Source organism: Anguilla rostrata, chromosome 8 (genome assembly GCF_018555375.3).
Source record: "Anguilla rostrata isolate EN2019 chromosome 8, ASM1855537v3, whole genome shotgun sequence".
In the NCBI taxonomy this organism is placed as follows: Eukaryota; Metazoa; Chordata; class Actinopteri; order Anguilliformes; family Anguillidae; genus Anguilla; species Anguilla rostrata.
The window spans coordinates 14,991,792-15,009,164 of NC_057940.1; the positions used below are offsets into that span (position 1 = coordinate 14,991,792).

The 17,373-nt window shown below is 38.4% G+C and overlaps 2 protein-coding genes across 3 annotated transcripts in view; one reads left to right on the forward strand and one right to left on the reverse strand.

The window, feature by feature from the left end:
• Positions 1 to 205: 205 nt before the first annotated feature.
• On the reverse strand, positions 206 to 5,615 carry si:dkey-29d8.3 (uncharacterized protein LOC556220 homolog). The gene is made up of 8 exons (XM_064346626.1): positions 5,459 to 5,615; positions 4,106 to 4,220; positions 3,521 to 3,665; positions 3,293 to 3,406; positions 2,839 to 2,983; positions 2,529 to 2,677; positions 2,099 to 2,238; positions 206 to 1,188 (listed from the first exon to the last, which is right to left on the reverse strand). The coding sequence occupies exons 1-8, from the start codon at positions 5,525 to 5,527 to the stop codon at positions 1,037 to 1,039; spliced, it is 1,029 nt and encodes a 342-aa protein (XP_064202696.1). The 5' UTR covers positions 5,528 to 5,615; the 3' UTR covers positions 206 to 1,036.
• A 7,135-nt stretch (positions 5,616 to 12,750) lies between these two features.
• pip4k2ab (phosphatidylinositol-5-phosphate 4-kinase, type II, alpha b) overlaps positions 12,751 to 17,373 on the forward strand; it is a 49,785-nt gene continuing 45,162 nt past the window's right edge. Inside the window, exon 1 of one of the 2 annotated variants that reach the window (XM_064346640.1) lies at positions 12,751 to 13,830. In XM_064346640.1, coding sequence (XP_064202710.1) covers positions 13,690 to 13,830 — 141 coding nt within the window. In that variant the 5' untranslated portion in view covers positions 12,751 to 13,689. The remainder of the gene's footprint in view (positions 13,831 to 17,373) is intronic. The other variant, XM_064346641.1, reaches the window with a different exon arrangement.

Here is a 17,373-nt window from a genome sequence, read left to right on the forward strand (position 1 = left end):
TCAACATGTGCCCATAAGATTGGGTACATGGAATTGCTCTCCATTTGGTTTGAGACATCAAGCAATCAGGAGTTCCATTTTCAATCTGGCTTTGTACAATGCCATTTTCTGGATTGATCTATAAAGTTTTGCAAACTGCCCCTTTGAATTCTGGCTGAAACTGGTTCCCAGCCATCAAAAATCAATGTAAAGAATACACATCAGATTATTTTCCAAGTACAAAACTATTATTGTAGGTACAAATGTTCACATTCACATAATACAGAGTACAATAAACATTTTAGGAAAGTCTAGAAAGGCACAATCCGTTTAAGTGTGCGGCAGTGTAGTATAATGGGTAAGGAGTTGGTCTTGTAACATGAAGGTCATAGGTTAGATTCCCAGGTAGAGCACTGCTGCTGTACCCTTGAGCAAAGTACTTGCAATAACCTGCAATGTTTCAGTATATATTCAGCTGTATAATAAATGGATGCAATATAAATTCTTAGTTAAATTGAGTAAGTTGCTCTGGATAAAAGCATATGCTAAATGCCTGTAATGTGTGCTCCCCTGATGGGAGTTATCCTTTAAAAATGATCAGTGCTTGTAAAATGTAAAACTACAACTTTCTGTATACAAAAAAATTAAACCTTAAACTGGAAAACCTTTAAGGCATATACTTTTCTTTGTAAATGGGTTTGCTTTTTAAATTTCAAATTGCATCTTCTTTACAACTTACAATGTAAACTTACATTCAATGTAATCTAATGATGTATCAAATGTACTATGACTAACATGATGTTTAAGATGTTATTTAAATGTAAAATGTATTATACTGTATTTTATATATTGATATAATTTATATAATGATTAATAAAGCTCTTTAAAAATCTAATAGGTTTGCTTCCATGTTATTGTCAGGCATTGAAAAGTGACTTCCAATGTCTGTTATGGATCTTTTCTGATTAGCAGGTAGAGTATTTCTTTGTTTGCCTTTTTATCATAAAAATAAGCCCTGAAATAGAAAAGCATTAGACCTGAATGAGAGGCACACATTTTAAGTGAAGATTTTTTTCTGCCTCTTATAAATGTCCATTGGTGACAAGGCCTCAGTGTCCAAATTCTGGTAGAGAGGCTCTTTTTTGTGCTTCCAGAACACCAGCAGGACTCGCACAACAAACAGTGCACAGCTCAGCACAAGGAGAACCACTGGGGGGGAGAAAAAACATTGCACAAAATGCGTGATGAGGAAATCAATGTGAAACAACCTATTTATCACCAACACAGCAAGCTGAGCTAAGCTGTTGGAATCACATACTGTATGCTACTGGTACAGAAAAGTCTCTTCTTGAAGCTAACCACTCCTCATGGCAATAGGGCCTGACCTGCATGGTTCACCAGCTGCTCAGAGACCTTTCTGTAGCCTAATGACTGACCCAGATGAGGGCTGCAGTGTAGTGTAACTGTTAGGGATCTGGGCTTGTAACAGAAGGCAGTACATTGGATAATAAAATAAATAAAAGGGAAGTCACTCTGTGTAAGCTACTCTTGGATAAATTAGTCTGCTAAATGCCTGTAATGTTATGTAATGAGATTCAGAGCACACCCAAAAGAAATATCCCACATTCAATGCAGGAGGCAGTGCAGCATAATGGGTAAGGATCTGGTCTTGAAACTTAAAGGCCACAGGTTTGATTCCCAGGTAGGACACTGCTGTTGTTCCTTTGAGAAAAGTACTTAACCTCGCCTCGCTGAACAGGCAGAGTTTGTACTGTTGTCTGTCATTGTATGTTGTTACTGTGTGCTTTTGTATGCACTGTTGTGCTGTGGAAAGGAATTTCCCCTTGGGAACAATAAAGTCTAAAGTCTAACCTACAGTATATATCCAGCTGTATAAATGGATGGAATGTAAATGCTGTGTAAAACGTTGCCTACATCGCTCTGGATAAGAGCGTCAGCTAAATGCCTGTAATGTAATGTAATGTGCACTGTATTGTAATACAAATGGCACAAATCATAGCAAATGCTGCCCTGAAGAAAACTGCACATCGCTTCCTAAATTTATTCTGTCACTAGGTCAAGGTTTATTCTGTCACAGGTTTGTCTGGATTTTGCTCACCCATGAAAATGCCATTCCTGCTGGGTGCTGCAGCATTGTAATTTTTCGCCATGTTTCCTGACAGAGCCAGGATCACCACAGGGTAAATTGTGAGGAGATAGCGTACGTGTTTCTCCAGCACAAAGTTTTCCACAACAAACCTGTAGACAAGGACAAATAATCAGAAAGACATTGAATATTCACGCCCCAGTCCGTAATGACATATACATTAGGAAAGCAATCAAAATGCTTATATTCCTATTTATATTAATGAATGATTTGTTTTTATAGACTCAATGTTATAGACTTATATGCTCTTCTATATCAAATAAACTTTGTAGGCTTCATGCACACTGGGCAAACAAACAAATCAAAATTATAATGTAAATGTGTATCACATGCATTATATTATGCTGTCTGTCTTCCCGTGCATACATGCTGCAGATCTTACCAGGCAATGACCTCTATCAAGAGGAGACTGAGAGACACAGTTGCCGCATCCTCCTTAGACACGCCTGCGTTATAATCCAACACAATGGTGAAGTTGAGAAGGGTGGCTATAGTCGTCCAAGTTGCGTATACACCAATGCCATTCTGAACCTACAAAATAAATTACTCAAAAATTCATCACAATTACAGGCTGATCCCATTGCATTTTATCTAGTAGCATTAGTCGTGCATCATGGGGAAAATGCAGTCCCAAGTTGAATTTATTTTGCTGAATGGTCTGTGATGTCATGGTGTTCTAGAACCAAACTCACCAGCACTCGAAAGAGCCAGAGATCCACTCTGTAGTATTTGCTGAGCCAGGCACCATAAGAATGGAGTCCATGGCAGCAGAAGAATATCGAAGAATAGTTGGTAAAAGCTATCACTGCCAGTACGATCAATCCTGCTATCATCTGCCTAAGGGAAGGGAAAATGGCTTAGTTAAATCATTCAAATACCATCCCCCCAAAATATTTTAAATGCTTAGTTTAAGGTATCATCTAATAAGCAACATCCCCAATGATAGTGTCCCCATTACTCTACTGTGGTATTGGTTTTTCAACTTGGGCTAGAGGTTACACTAACAGTTCACCAACACAACTTCACTACAACCTGACTTTGATTGTAATTAGCTGGGCACTATCAATTTTACACATAGAAAATTTGTACCTCCCCCACTTGTAAAGAAAATCTAAGAACTCAATGCATGTGTGAGTTATAACTTACTCTCTGTCCCATAGAAACAGCCATGTGATGTTCAGAATCATGTTGACAATCCAGGACAGGTAAAATCCATAGGACAAGACTGCAGGTTGACAATACATCCACCCATATACATTCCTGGAAAGTCAAATCATGTGAAGATGACCAAGCCGGAAACACCAGTGAGTTTGTTTTACCATCCATCACCAAAACATGCACTGTTACTTCATTGGACCAGAGTTTATCATATACCTTCTGCAGAGACTAATGATGATGTAGGTGAACATAGCAAATAGCCAGAAGTAAATGACCCCCCAGATGGAAAAGGTCCACCCTGCAGGGGTTATTTCTGTCTCATACGTTTTGGACACATTGCCCGTATTCTGATGGAAGGGACCTGCAATGATAGACTGTTTTAAGATTAATGGAACATTTTGCAACAGCGTTACGCCAGTGAGCAGAAAAACCATGCTGGCAAGCACTGCCCATCCTCCATGTACCTGTGAATCCGGCAAACTATTGAACTATTGAGGTTTTTTATTGCTTGCATTATTTCCCAAAAGCATGAATTGAAATCAACCCAAAAATTGAGAGAGCTCAATAAAATACTGTAACACATAGCAGTGGTTAGATTAAACATGTCCCACTGAACTGAATGCTTCTCTGTTCTAACTGAACATGTCACTGAATCAGACAGTGTCAACATTGACATTAGGACAATATGACAATGTTAGAAAGTTACAACTGTCACAATGTGACAATGTTACTAATGTGATATTGTTACAATGTGATGTTACATTATGGTAATGATGTAACAATGTTGAAGTCAGTTCTCACCGTTCTTGCTTCCACTCCCAGCCAGTGCATTGAATGCAACTGTAATGATGAAGACCAGCAATGACAGCAGAATGACTGCTATTCGAGCCGGACTGTGGTTTCCCATTGTTGTATCCTACAACAGCACCAAAATGGTTTTACAAAAAGGACTTATCCATCCCTGTACATGGTCAAGACTTAAAAGCTGAACAAAAAAAATCTACTATGGTTTCATAGTTTAAATTGATCAGATAATATTTTTGTTGAGTTGAGACTCCCCTGTGCAGTCAAACTATTCTTGTTTTTTTTTTAATTATAGTGTATTACAGGCATGTCGTTTTATAAAGAGATGCAGCCAAAGTCAAAGGTGTTATTTTAGAGAAATAATTTCTCATATTAATTGGCATATTCGGGTAAAGCTTTTGGGTATTGTGCATTGTTAGTGACTGATTTAAAAATTCCCTTAAAATATTTCTGTGTAAAGACATTAATTTATATTAGAAATGGTTATGATTGGTGTGGGGAATAAGTGATGAGATGTGGCCTGCCTTTGACAAACCCAGAGCCAGGAAAGCACATGGAACACACATCCTCAGAGAAATTAAGAAAAATTGCTATGTTGAATCAAGCATTTACTGAAATAAATGTATAGCACTATTCCACTTTACCTAAAAGACCACACCCTTTTACACATAATCTGTGGGACCGAACCTATACTTCAACCACAAACAATTTGTCTAAAAATAATTTGTTAATTTACCTGCTATGGCATGTACTGGTCTGGATTACTGTTTTTAATATGCCAAATAAGAACCGAATACCCTTTTCACAATTATATAAATATGCATAACAAAGAAAATCATTATTAGGTGACATCTAAGGCGCGTAGGCATTTACCAAAACGCGCTTTACCTGACTTCTAAAACAGAGCTTGCTCAGCATTAACAGAGCACGTTGACCTGTCGCGCAGCAACTGCTTAACTATGGTTCTGGTTCCGCCAAAAAAAAACTGTGGTTCCGCCCTTGATGAGAACACATACAATAACACGCAGTAGGCTACGGAAGCGTATCACCCGTCATACTGATGGTAGAACTGTAAGAAACGATTTCCAAAAGCAAATTCACCCCGAACCAAGGTCATTTAATTTACGCAGTCTAAACCATTCCGTGAGAAAGATGTAGGCTAACTCAAATCTGTATCGCCCTCAATTTACAAAGGCATGCTGTTCTCACAGAGAGAAAAGACTAGAAGCCTAAAATCCATGCAGAAACTCCAATTCTCTCGCTTACTGTTGAGTCCTCTGTAATATAAATAAATGAACCTACACTCTTCCAGTTAACGTGTTATCGTATTATAGACAAATAACATCTTACCACTTTTTTGCGGCCTTTTTCAGTCAATTCTTCGTCGGGGAATTCCCTCTTCTCAGCAGCGGCGGACATTATTTTACTCGATGTTGTGTAACTTGTGTAACTCCTTTCATAACCACGGAGAGGGGAGGCGCTATTTCAAGTATCTATTACGAAACGCTGATGTAGGCTATTCGAAAGTAGTCTGTATGTAGGCCTAATGTGAACTAAATTAACCCATTTTAATATGCCAATAAATTTACTTGTGAACGCATGGGATGCGCTGTTAGAAAAACTGGGGGAAACGATCACGCTTCCTTTGAGATAATGCCACTCTCTTCAGACAGCAATTATATTACTAAGCTACAAATAGTCGTACAGTTCCAATCTGTCAAGCATGCACTCGGCACCATCCAACATGTAGTTCAAGTGTTTAATATCCAAAGGGATAAGCACTCACTGGCCCATCATCTAATACATTAGGCTATAGCGTGTGTACTCTTTGTTCCCCTCCACAACCGCATAAAAGAGGGCATACATTTTGCTTAGAACTATACGTCTACAAATGTCTGCCAATGTATGAAGAAAATGCATATAATGTATGCTACCTAAAATAAGGTATAGTCCTTTGTTGATTCTAGAAAAACGTATGCTCTCTTTGTGGTAGGTTATGTAAGTAAGCAGCCTACATCGGTGACAATGATTGCATTAATTTCATTTTTTTTTTTTTTTTTTTTTTTGTATTTCACTTGTTTGTGAAGTAATTTAGTGGTCATTTTTTGGGGTATATTAGCACCGTGTAGTAACTGTACTGACAAAAATGAATAGCACTAAAAACAAAGACATGGGTTGTAAAAACAGTCAAATTCTCGAAACCAGGTGTTAAGTAAGTTCTGTTTCTCTAAATGTAAGGTTATTTGAAACGTACATTTAAACAACACGCGGTCTCTGTTCCGTCGGTTTGTATCATGAACTGGACTAGAAAGCTTGCTTAATCAGTTCTTGCTAAGAATCACAGTGAATGGTACTTTGATTTGAGTTTTTATTCAAACAAATTATTAGGCCCATAATCAGTATGCAAACACAAACGAGTTTAATTTAAATCTAATGTAAAGGCAATCTTAGTTTTCTATGAGAAAAAGGGGCTGCTCTCAGAGTGGTCATTTTTAACAGCATTCGTTAACCACAAAATAATTTAAACAGAATTATTACACAAATGCCGTAATCTGCCACATATTTCAAAAATATGACCAACAGCTACAAACAAAGGCTACAAACAGCACAGGGAAGACTATATGTGGCTAGTATTTATGATGTGAAATATTAATTATAGGGTTTCTCAGCATGTTGTTGTTCCCTCTCAGTCTCTGAAAATACATTTTCACTTGCGTTCGATTACCGTTCAAATCCAACTGCAAAATCTGGCGTGTATTCTCTCACATCCTCAGTCTCAGATGTATTTTCTGTCTCGCTGTTTCGCCTGCTCTGGACAACCTGCTGCTCGCATTCGAACAAGCGTTCTTCACTCCAGGAGAAAAGATTCAGAAGTTCTTGATGTCGGCAGTAGATGTCGCCAATGTTCTGAAGTTCCATTCCACATTCCACCAACGCATCTTGCCCTGAAAATTATTTCAGTGAGACGGCTTCAAAAAGGCTTATGCTGATTAAATGAATCATACGGCTACGTAGGAAATAACTGATTACTTTCTTATGCATCTGTTAAGTGAATTTACCAGTGGTATTTGCATGCAGCAGGTTTACTGTACCTTGTGTTGTCATTTTCCGTAGGATTAGGGGTGGATTTACTCTGCGTCGGTGGTAGATTATTGAGGAAAACGGTATAATCTAAATATTAACAATTTACCTGCCCATATACGTTTTAATTGCATTTCTACCCGCCGGACACTAATTTCAGGTATGCTGTGCACCGAGAGTCAGCTGCAGCAGTGAGACTTCCGTTAACATGTTCTGACATGTGTGAAGTTACCAGTTAGGGAAACTGCAGAAAGGAGTTGATGAATCAAAGTATCGAATCTTTATTAAACTGCACTGAAATCACGGTTCAATAACACGTTTAAACAAAGCTATTATTTAAGCATTCACGTATAACCACCAGTTTTACAACATTAGTTTTACACTCCACATGATAATTATGCACCAACGTTCGTCATTAACATAAAAGCCATGCAATTTTCCTGAAATTCACCAGAAATCAAGCAGCTGCTAATTCAACGCAAGTATGTGCAGAAGAGACCTCGTTTTCCCTGTTCATTTTGTTCCAAGTTTGGACTTATTTCTATATTTAGGTTACTTAGCTTAATTAATCAAATAGAATTGAATACTATTTGAGTTCAGATGGCATCTAGAAATCTCCCTCAGGAAATGAGTCAGACAACGACACAGATAATAGAATGTTTCAGTATGGGGAGTCACAACCCTGAGCAGCATATGGGAGTAGAGGGAAAAGGTTGTGGCAAAACTTCTAGTTTCCTCTGTTGACAGAGTATTAAACTTGGCTTCAGACTGCCAATGGTCTTTATATTCTTGTCAACTGTGAGGAAAACTGGATAAGGATTCATTAAATGTTGTGGATTAATCATTTAAATTTTTTCGTTGTAGAGGGAACTAAATGATCCAATAAACCAGAGTGTGCCAGGACTTGTCGTAAGCTTCTAGTAAACCACAGGTAGGGCTGCAACACCCTGGCCTAATAGTGGTACATTTGAGTTAAGTATCGCCTATAATATTAACAAAATGCAAGTTAGCTTCTGTATGTTCATGCCATGTAGCTAGTACTTAGCAGCTTAACAACTAGCTATACTCAGGGTTAGTCAACTAACAATTCTACTGTAGGTAGTTAGTGAACGTGTGTCAAGTACTGTGATCAGCTCAATAAGGTTTGACATATTCTATGGGTAGTCCAGTGAAGCAGTGTTAATATGGCAGTTACTGTTAGCCAGGCTATATTTAACAGATTTAACTTTATTATAACTATATTTTACTTTTAAAGCCTGCTTTAATTAATTAGACTATTTGTAGGATTCCATACTATATTCAGAGTAAACAGAAGGAAATTGGCATGTTCGCTGGTATGTATTGCATACATAGATGCAAACACGTACCGTGTTTTGAATTTCATTTCCACTCCACTGTTAATTAAGTGGAGCCATCGTTTGGTCTCATTTAGCCACAATTTAAATTACAGTCCAAATGACACCATGACAGCTGACAGAGGCTGCACTAACAGAAGAAATGTTGTCACCTGGTAATTTGTGTTTTTAATGCTGCTCCGCAATTCAAAAATAAATGGGAAACCAGTATCTTGAAAGTATTAGTTACATGTAGTATATATGACAGTCTTGTGTGAAGGGTTCCCAGACCTCTGAAACAGAGAGTAGTTGCATAACTTATAACCTGAATGCAGTAATTGAGCGATCAGGCTCTCCTCAGCTGGAAAAAGACCAGGATTGGGGACATAGATGTTACTGGGTGGCTTCATGGCAGAGGCATCATGAGTCGTGGACTGTGGCAAGGCTCAACAGAGATGGACTGCAAAATCCTTGAAAGATCACGTGATTTGTTGATTCCAGACATCTCATTGCAACATTGTTATTAAAAAGCATAGAAATCGCTTAAATGTGGGAAAGAATGTGCATTGTTGGTGATATTAAATCCTGTGAATTCAATTGACAGACTGAGGTTCAGATCAAAGGAAAAAGATTGTTTAATTTATCCCTGAAGCATGTAGTAAGTGAACTGTACCATGAGATGACACTTTTTGTGGGGGTTAATGCATGTTCTGTTTTCTTATTAATTCACTTTACAAAACCATACATTATGCCCCAGATATGGTGAAGCTATTATGTGGACATTTTCCTTTACCTGTCATTCAGTATTGGAGCGTTTCACATAAAGACTGTGTATCCAAATACCCATCTGCATCAGTTACAATATGCATATTTAACAGGACATGGAAATACTCACCCTTGGTTTTGCATGAACTGTACAGTCCATACGTAGAGGATAAACATTTGCAAATAGGTAACACCCCAACCAAGTTTGCATGCAGAATGTCAGCTGTCATCACAAAGAGTCAGAGATGATCTTGGGACAACAGTGGGTCCTGATTAAATGCCTTTAATGGATTATAATATACTATATAATATAATATTACACTATCTAATTTATAATTAGCTATATAATGGATTGGAATATGTACTGATTTTACTGAGGTTAAATCTGTATTTTTCAGATCGCACTGTTCAGAATCATGTCCCACCTTACTTTGCATACATCTCATTTGTCTGTTAGCAGTCGGTAGTCTGTGCGATAGCATCGGAACACTGATCATGCTTCTGGAAGTTTCTTGAGTATCTTTCAATGAGGCCTCTCTCTCCAGTTACAGGGAAAGTAAAACCTTTCTAAACTGTCATTGATTTTATAATCTGAGCCCTCTGGTTTTCAATGAGAAAATGAATTTTACAGCCCTGTCAGCATAATTATCCCAAGGATGTACAATACAAAATCTGCCACTTGGGGGCAGTAATGTGTCATAGTGGTTAAATAACTGAAGAATAGTGAATAGTATTTACAATGTTATGATTGACCCAAGGTGCATGCATATGAATGGTATTTAGATTAATTCTCCTTTAAGGAGGGACACAAATGTCAGGTTTACTTTAGCGGTAAATGCAGAGACAAAATGGTAACAGCAAAAAATGTTACTGCTCATTTCCTGCATTTTCAAAGGTATACATACATGTGAAATAAATACCTTATTTCCCTTATACAAGAAAACTTCTAACGCACCCATCATCTGTTACTGAATGTTAACTGAACTGAATCTAGTTTAGCACTGAAGAAAATTCCATCAACAACAATTTTATGGATTCTTTTGCTTCCAGGCTCTTTTTTTTCCTTTTTTTTTTTTTTTTACATAATACAAAACAACCAGTTGTGTTCGTGTCCTCCAGAATCACATTCAAGGGCTTTGGTGCAGGGACATTGTAGAGAGAACCATTCACAAAATCATTTATTTGGCTGTCGGAACAGATATAAAGAAAGATTGCTGTGACCTAAATGGGTTTTAGGTTTGGTCAGGCCAATCCACCCTTAATTACTTCAGCTTCAGCTCTGTGCCTAAAATAGATTAAGTTAGTGTAATACAGGGAAAATTCTACCAGAGAGAATGATCATGCAACACTTTGTGTGATACTTGTATTGCACACCTAAACAAAAGTACTGCGTGCCCCAGCCACTACAATAGTAACACATGTTAAATAAGTAATGGATTGATCAGAAAGCCTGACATGTCTTTTTCACAAGACAATGGCCAAAACCCAAGAACCTGTCTGAAGAAGAAACCCATGACTGTGAACCATGCTGCAGTACCAAAATAAGTACTTGACTATGTTTTTACACTGTTGATACCACACAAATTGGGGTACTATTTAGCGATTAGGACATGATTCATATCTCCTTTTTCATTGAATCACATCACTCTCTCCTCTTGACCTTGTGTAGTGATCCAACAATCCTGATCTTGTCACAAAGGCCTGTTTTAATGCATGTGTCAGGATCACTCCATGATCTAACAGTCAGGCAAGCTCAGCATGAACTCCAGTTCCCTCAGCATCTGCTCAGTCTCTTTCGTACTTATGCTGGACTCCATCTACAATTTTTGTTGTTTACACTTTGTACTCCTGCAAATTGGGTTTGAAATGAAACAATGAATATACGACTGTCAGCTGTCAGTGAACTATGCATAAAAGAGCCGTAATTACTGCAGGTATCACTTGATATGGATGCAAATATAGGCTACCCTCAAATTAAAGCTGACAGTCTACACTTTAACCTCATATGCATCGTTTCTTTTCCGATCTAATGAGCTAGAGTAAAGAGCCAAAACAACAACAAAAAATGCGTCTCTGTCCAAATACTTACGGACTCAACAGATAAATTCGGCCTCTGTTGTGTTTCTTAAACCTGCACTGCTTTGATACCACTACTTTGCCAGCAGTGGATTTACGACTACAAGACACGCGGCATGCTGGCGCGAGCAGTTCCGACAGAAATGGGGCGTGAGCTCTGGCTGCAGTCTACGGGTGCACTGCAAGAAATGAACGCGGCAGACATGGCAATATTCCCGTCAGTTGCGCCTATTTTAAGGGCTGCTTTAAAATTGTCACCACCCCACCATATGGGTTAGGAGTTAATTCTCTTGTCTCAAGACGCGGTCTTTCCAATGGGCAGATAAACGTTAGACAATGATTCTCTGTGCCATGTCGGTATAAACTAAGGTTTTTATATCAATTGCCCGTTTGTTTTGTCCTTGCTTAGATATGTTGTCCCTGTACAGTATTCTGCAGTCATCTCTGTGGTGCTGTATCGAAATGGTGTGGGAGAACCGCAAATCTGATTGGTTGATTAAGGAATTTCATCACTGAACACCCACGTTCAGTACCACTTTTGTCATAGGAAACATTATCTTGGTTTTACTTACCGCCAGCTTGTTTAACAGTATGCGCTTTCCTCATCAATTTTGGATCGCTGTGACGTTTAAGCAGTCAAACTTTCGCCCGTCTCAATCTGTCAGATGAAGTATTTCTGACCGATAAAACAACTTTTCCACTTCTGCATTATTAGACAGTGACGATATGTGGTTGTGCTATTGTTAAAATTCGCCACTATTACAAATAGGCCAAGGCACCGAATGGCAACCTGTTGTTATTGTTAGACAAATACATGCAATTAGTCTAATGTTGTCATCATTTGTCATCAAGTTTTGTGATTTTTACAACGCATGTATTATTATTATTATTATTGTTGTTGTTGTTGTTGTTGTTTGTTTTAAGAACTGGTTTGCCTACAACTTAGTTCAGTATTTCAATGGTTTAGACCAATATAGGAAATTACGTTACTTTCCAAGCATACAAGTGATTTCTGGAGATCTGCGCATTGTGACACAATAGATGTCTCTGAAGGCAAATCGAAGGCAAAATCCTTTACAAACTGCTTCAGCGCGAGTTTAACATCAAATTCAGAAGGTCTACATCTACCGTATAACTTTCTCGCTACATTGTCAACGTTGGTCTATTTTATTTTTACAGGAATGACTTTTACACTGACTGCGAATTCAGTGGTCGTAATGGTACCTTTTTAGAGTAAAATATGCAACGAGAGATAAGTTAGGTGAAATGTCCGTTTACGTTACGATTGTGCATTTTTATTTTTAGATTGGTGCATATTTACCCTACCGACTAAAGGCTGTACTACAGATGTAACAAGAACCTGAGAATCATTTCGTCAGCATGTCGGAGTAACTGGCCTCCACCTTTCTCTAACTGTCAGTCAGCAGAGTGGCACCCGGCCGGAAGCCTTGGAGTAGAGCTGCAGATTTTAAAACGATCGGAATCAACGTTTCGCATCTCTGCAGGACGAATATTTTCTATTTTGGAGCAAATGCATATTTGTCAAAGTTGTCATCTTTCGGGGGACAGCAGAAGTGTGCAAAATAGTAGTGGACGGCGTTGGTAGGCTCTCCATTGGGGCGCTCAGGCAGCCAGAAATGCGGGGTATTTTATACCTTGCTTTTTAAATTGATCAGCCAGTTATATGAAATCAGATCTTTTTAGAAACGTTACGTTTTTTGACGACTTTTCGTCTTGAAGATGGCCTTTGCTGTACCAGTGCATGTATATTTGTAGATGCAGCTTGATCTCGGGTTTGAAGGAAAGGGGTGATTGTGGTGATTGAAGAAGAGGTGGTAGTGGCTGGCTAGCTAAGCTAGCTAGGGTTCCGTCATTGACAAGCTAAAACGGGGTTTTGGGCTATCGCTCGCTAGCTATGAGTGTTTGAAAAACAGCAGGCTAGCTAGCTAAAGTAGCCTCGATCCTGGCAGGATGTGGAGAAGAATACGCGTATAGCTAGCTAGCTTGCTAATGATATAGAACGAGCAAGGATAGCCTTTAGCTAGCCAATTTAGTCAGCTTGTTGGGTAGCAGTAGTCCAGCAACGTTTCTTTTTCGATTAGCGAGATATCGCTAGCACCAGTTAGCTAGCCCATAAACATCGTTGTATATCTAGCTTGCGGTGGCTAACCGTGTTAACTGCAGTTTGATAGAGAGGCGCATGATAGCCAGCTAACGTTAGCAAACTAGCGTAGGCTAACAGCTCTTTTTTACAGCAAGACGAACTGTCAGTTACCCGTTCATTCAAATTCACTTAGCCAGCAAGCTAAAAATATTAGACTAAACATGGCTACTCCTGGCAGCATCGCGCAGTCCATTGCAAGTAAAACGAAGACGAAGAAGAAACACTTCGTGGCTCAGAAAGTGAAGCTATTTCGTGCCAGCGACCCTCTGCTCAGTGTCCTTATGTGGGGAGTTAATCACTCGGTGAGTCAAATCGCTTCATGCTCTTGCTGGATAATATTGGCTAGCTAGCTTTAGCTTGCTTTTGTCTGCCAGTGTGAACTTCATGTCTGCTGTCAGGTGCACCTGATTCAAGAAATGAATTGTTGGCTGCTCTTGCCTTGTCATTGTTGGCCTTTACGGTTGTTAACGTTTGCTAACTTACCAGTGTTTAAAATCTGTGCATGCAATGGCATTGTGCAATTTAGAATATCCAACCTTTTTGTTTGCAAATCGGTCAATGGATGTGGGCGATTCAAAGGAACATGATCAATCAATGTGATATTGCTCCACTTTCTCCGGGATTTGTTCTGGAGTTAGTCAGCTGCGTTTCATATGCAGGTCTTGTGTGTATCACAGTGTGCAAAGTGGTACAGTTATTGTCATCGTGGTTAAAGTTTTTTGTGTGCCAAAATTAAGCTGTACTCTACTGACCCATACCAATGCCGGCGTTGTGTTCTTTGCTAGTATGAACACCATAGCTGTCATAGTCCTCATAATGGCTTTTCGATGCATATTACAGTCCTTTCTTAAATATGATACTTGATTATTTTCTAATATCAGTGTGACTGAGATTTGCTTTTATAACTTTTAAGGAAGAAAGCTGCAGGCTTCCTTCACCATCTTCAAATTTGCCCTGACACTATTACCCTTGGCTTGTTCTGCCTGCACAGGCCCAGGTATCTTCCTCTCTAGATGTAATATTTGGGAAAAATCATTCAGCTTCCCCACCTGCCCTTGGAAAGAATATTTGTAGTGATAAACATTGTCAAGACACTACCACTTAACTTAAGTTACTTAACTTATGCATCTGTTTTGCGGTTCCAGCCATTGAACCACAAAAAGTGAGGCCAAAGAGACCTGTGCGTGTGTGTGTGTGCATGCATGCATGCTTGTGTGTGTGTGTGCGCATGTGTGTGTTGGGGGTGGGTGGGGTTGGATCGGGACATGAAGGTTTCTACACAGGATTAAACACCTATAGCTCAACACCAGACATTTGAGTCAGTCAAAGATTAAGGCCTGCTGTCTGCCTCCGACACAAGTAGTCTGATTTCAATCCTATTATGCAATGCTTACACCAGGGATCTGGTTTACAATTGGTTGAAGTATTTGAAAGCTGTTTCACAAGCAGTTTCAGGTGTGAAGCTTGCTGCACTCGATGAAATTGGTTCAGTAAATGGACAAACACATCTGTGAACAAGCCATTTCAGCTGAAACCTCAGATTAGTATAGTATCCATTTGGATTTTTAGAATTTATATTCTTTACACTTTATGTGCAATTCTTTTCTGTGGTGGTCTTTCAGTTCTATGATATGCAGCTGGCTGATATGCAGTTGGCCTGTGTGAGGCCTCTGTAGGTCTGTGACTTTTCAAAAGTAAATATTTCTATGGTAGAATTACAGAACCCAAAATCACTAAAATGAATACTTTTAAATAGGCCTGTAGATAACAACCCTGCACATAATGTCAAACATCCAGGTGCTGGGCTGGCAATAATTTAATTATGAAAAGTCATTGTTACATTGAATTTTGTCAAATAAATCAGTTTGAATAGACATAATAACATTGTAACTCCCAGGTGTTGGAATATATAATTCTGCTAAATCACACAACACCAACATCTGTAGGCCTCTGCATTTTCGATTAAATTCAATGCTTTCAGTACCCTTACCATTCTACCTGCCTGTCTTGATTCAAAGATTTAAAAAACATACTGTCTGTGGTCATTATGTGTTCCAGGCATAATGCAGAAATATACAGAATTATTATTAGTAATAGCCTAAATTATTATCATTCATCTAAAGTTGTGGCACCCTACCTAATGTGCAGAGACCACATAAAAGAATAGTGCTTATGCAACTGTGAAACAGTTGGTGAGGCAGTGTAGTAGGGTCCGATTGCCAACGGGGTGCTGCTCTTGTACCCTTGAGCAAGGTGCTTAACCTGAATTGCTTCAGTAATATGTTCAGCTATGTAAATAGGCTGTAGCCCATTTACATAGCATGTAAAATGTAATCTGTGTAAGTCGCTGTGGATAAGAGCTTCTTCTGAATGGAAAGATGTTGTGTAGTTTCGGATACATGATTCTATTTTGTCTTGAATGAATGGTAGTAATTTTTATTAATATTTATCTTGTTTGTCAGAGCACCCTCTAATCTATACCATTCTAAATAGACCATAAGTGCAAAAAAAAATGTAAAGGAGACGGTAGTGTACCTGTATATTTCAAAAGGCGAGCAATCTTAAGGTTTACAGTGCTATGCAGAATCTAGGTTACCCTGTGGGGAACCTGAAAAACAGGTACCGTCCTGTCAGTCACTGTACTGAAATTCTCAGGTTCAGAGTTAACACATATGGGGACACTTTAACAGACACAGATTAAGTGTAGTCCCAGCCTAAATTCAATTTTGAATGGAGATCCATACAGAACTCAATTTAGTCCAGGGCTAAATTTAATCTGCCTGTGAAACTGGCTCAAAATAGGCTAAATAATCTGGAGACTATGGGAGATGTAGCCTAAATCACATAAAACCAAAAGATTGTTCTTTCCTTAACCAGGTTAAACCAACCATCCTAAAAAAAACATGTTTGCCCCCAGTGTTTTGTATATTGAAAGAAAATGGAAATGTTGAAGCAGACCTGCTATGCTAGTTTAAGAAACACTCCAAGAAATGTATAAAGGGTTAATTAACCTTGAAATAATGTTAGCAGAATAAAACTGTCACAGTGTTTTATCCTGACTTTTAAAATCAGACCTACTTTAAAAAGCTGAACTGCAAATATGCAAACAGAACACTACCAGCAATATGAAAATCGTACAGCTTAAAGGAATGTGTTAGCCTTCTGTAGGTTCCTTGATGGTTAAGAAAAGTGAAACTATCATTGTGTTTTTGTGTTCTTAAAATATTCCGGACTCATATTAGCTTCAGCATGATTTGCGACTGCTGAGCTTTCTTTTTTTGTGGTGAGTGCGACTGATGCAATTAAATGAAACTAAAACATCAGACCTCAATCGACAAAAATAATTGCTTTTTTTTTAGAAAATGCATGTTACTACAAGACCTTATATGTATTTTTTTATATCTTATGTTGTTGAATAGCAGTATTATGTAGGTTCATGACTTTAGAACGTGACATCATTTGTTCACCTAATTTATTTTAAGTGTAGTGTATTGAATGAATATTATGGTAGATTACTAAATGTAGGCCTAGCTCTATTCCTTAAAGGAATGTTTAGTCTCAAAAGGTTTATATTGCCTGCTGTACATGATGGGGATACACATTAACCTTTTTGCAGCATCCTATCAGTGCCTTTTGTATCTGGCTGATAAATGTGATAGTCATTTGATCAAACTTGGATCAGTTCCAGTTAGACTTATTTTCCCTTAAGGTGCAATAAGTCAGCTTATCCCTATTAAAGCTTTAGTGTCAATAAAATCTGTACATTGATGTGTGTTTAATGTTGAAGGATAGATGGTGAATGCAAAGCACCTTAAAAAATAAGGTTGCTTCTTCAAAGAAATGCA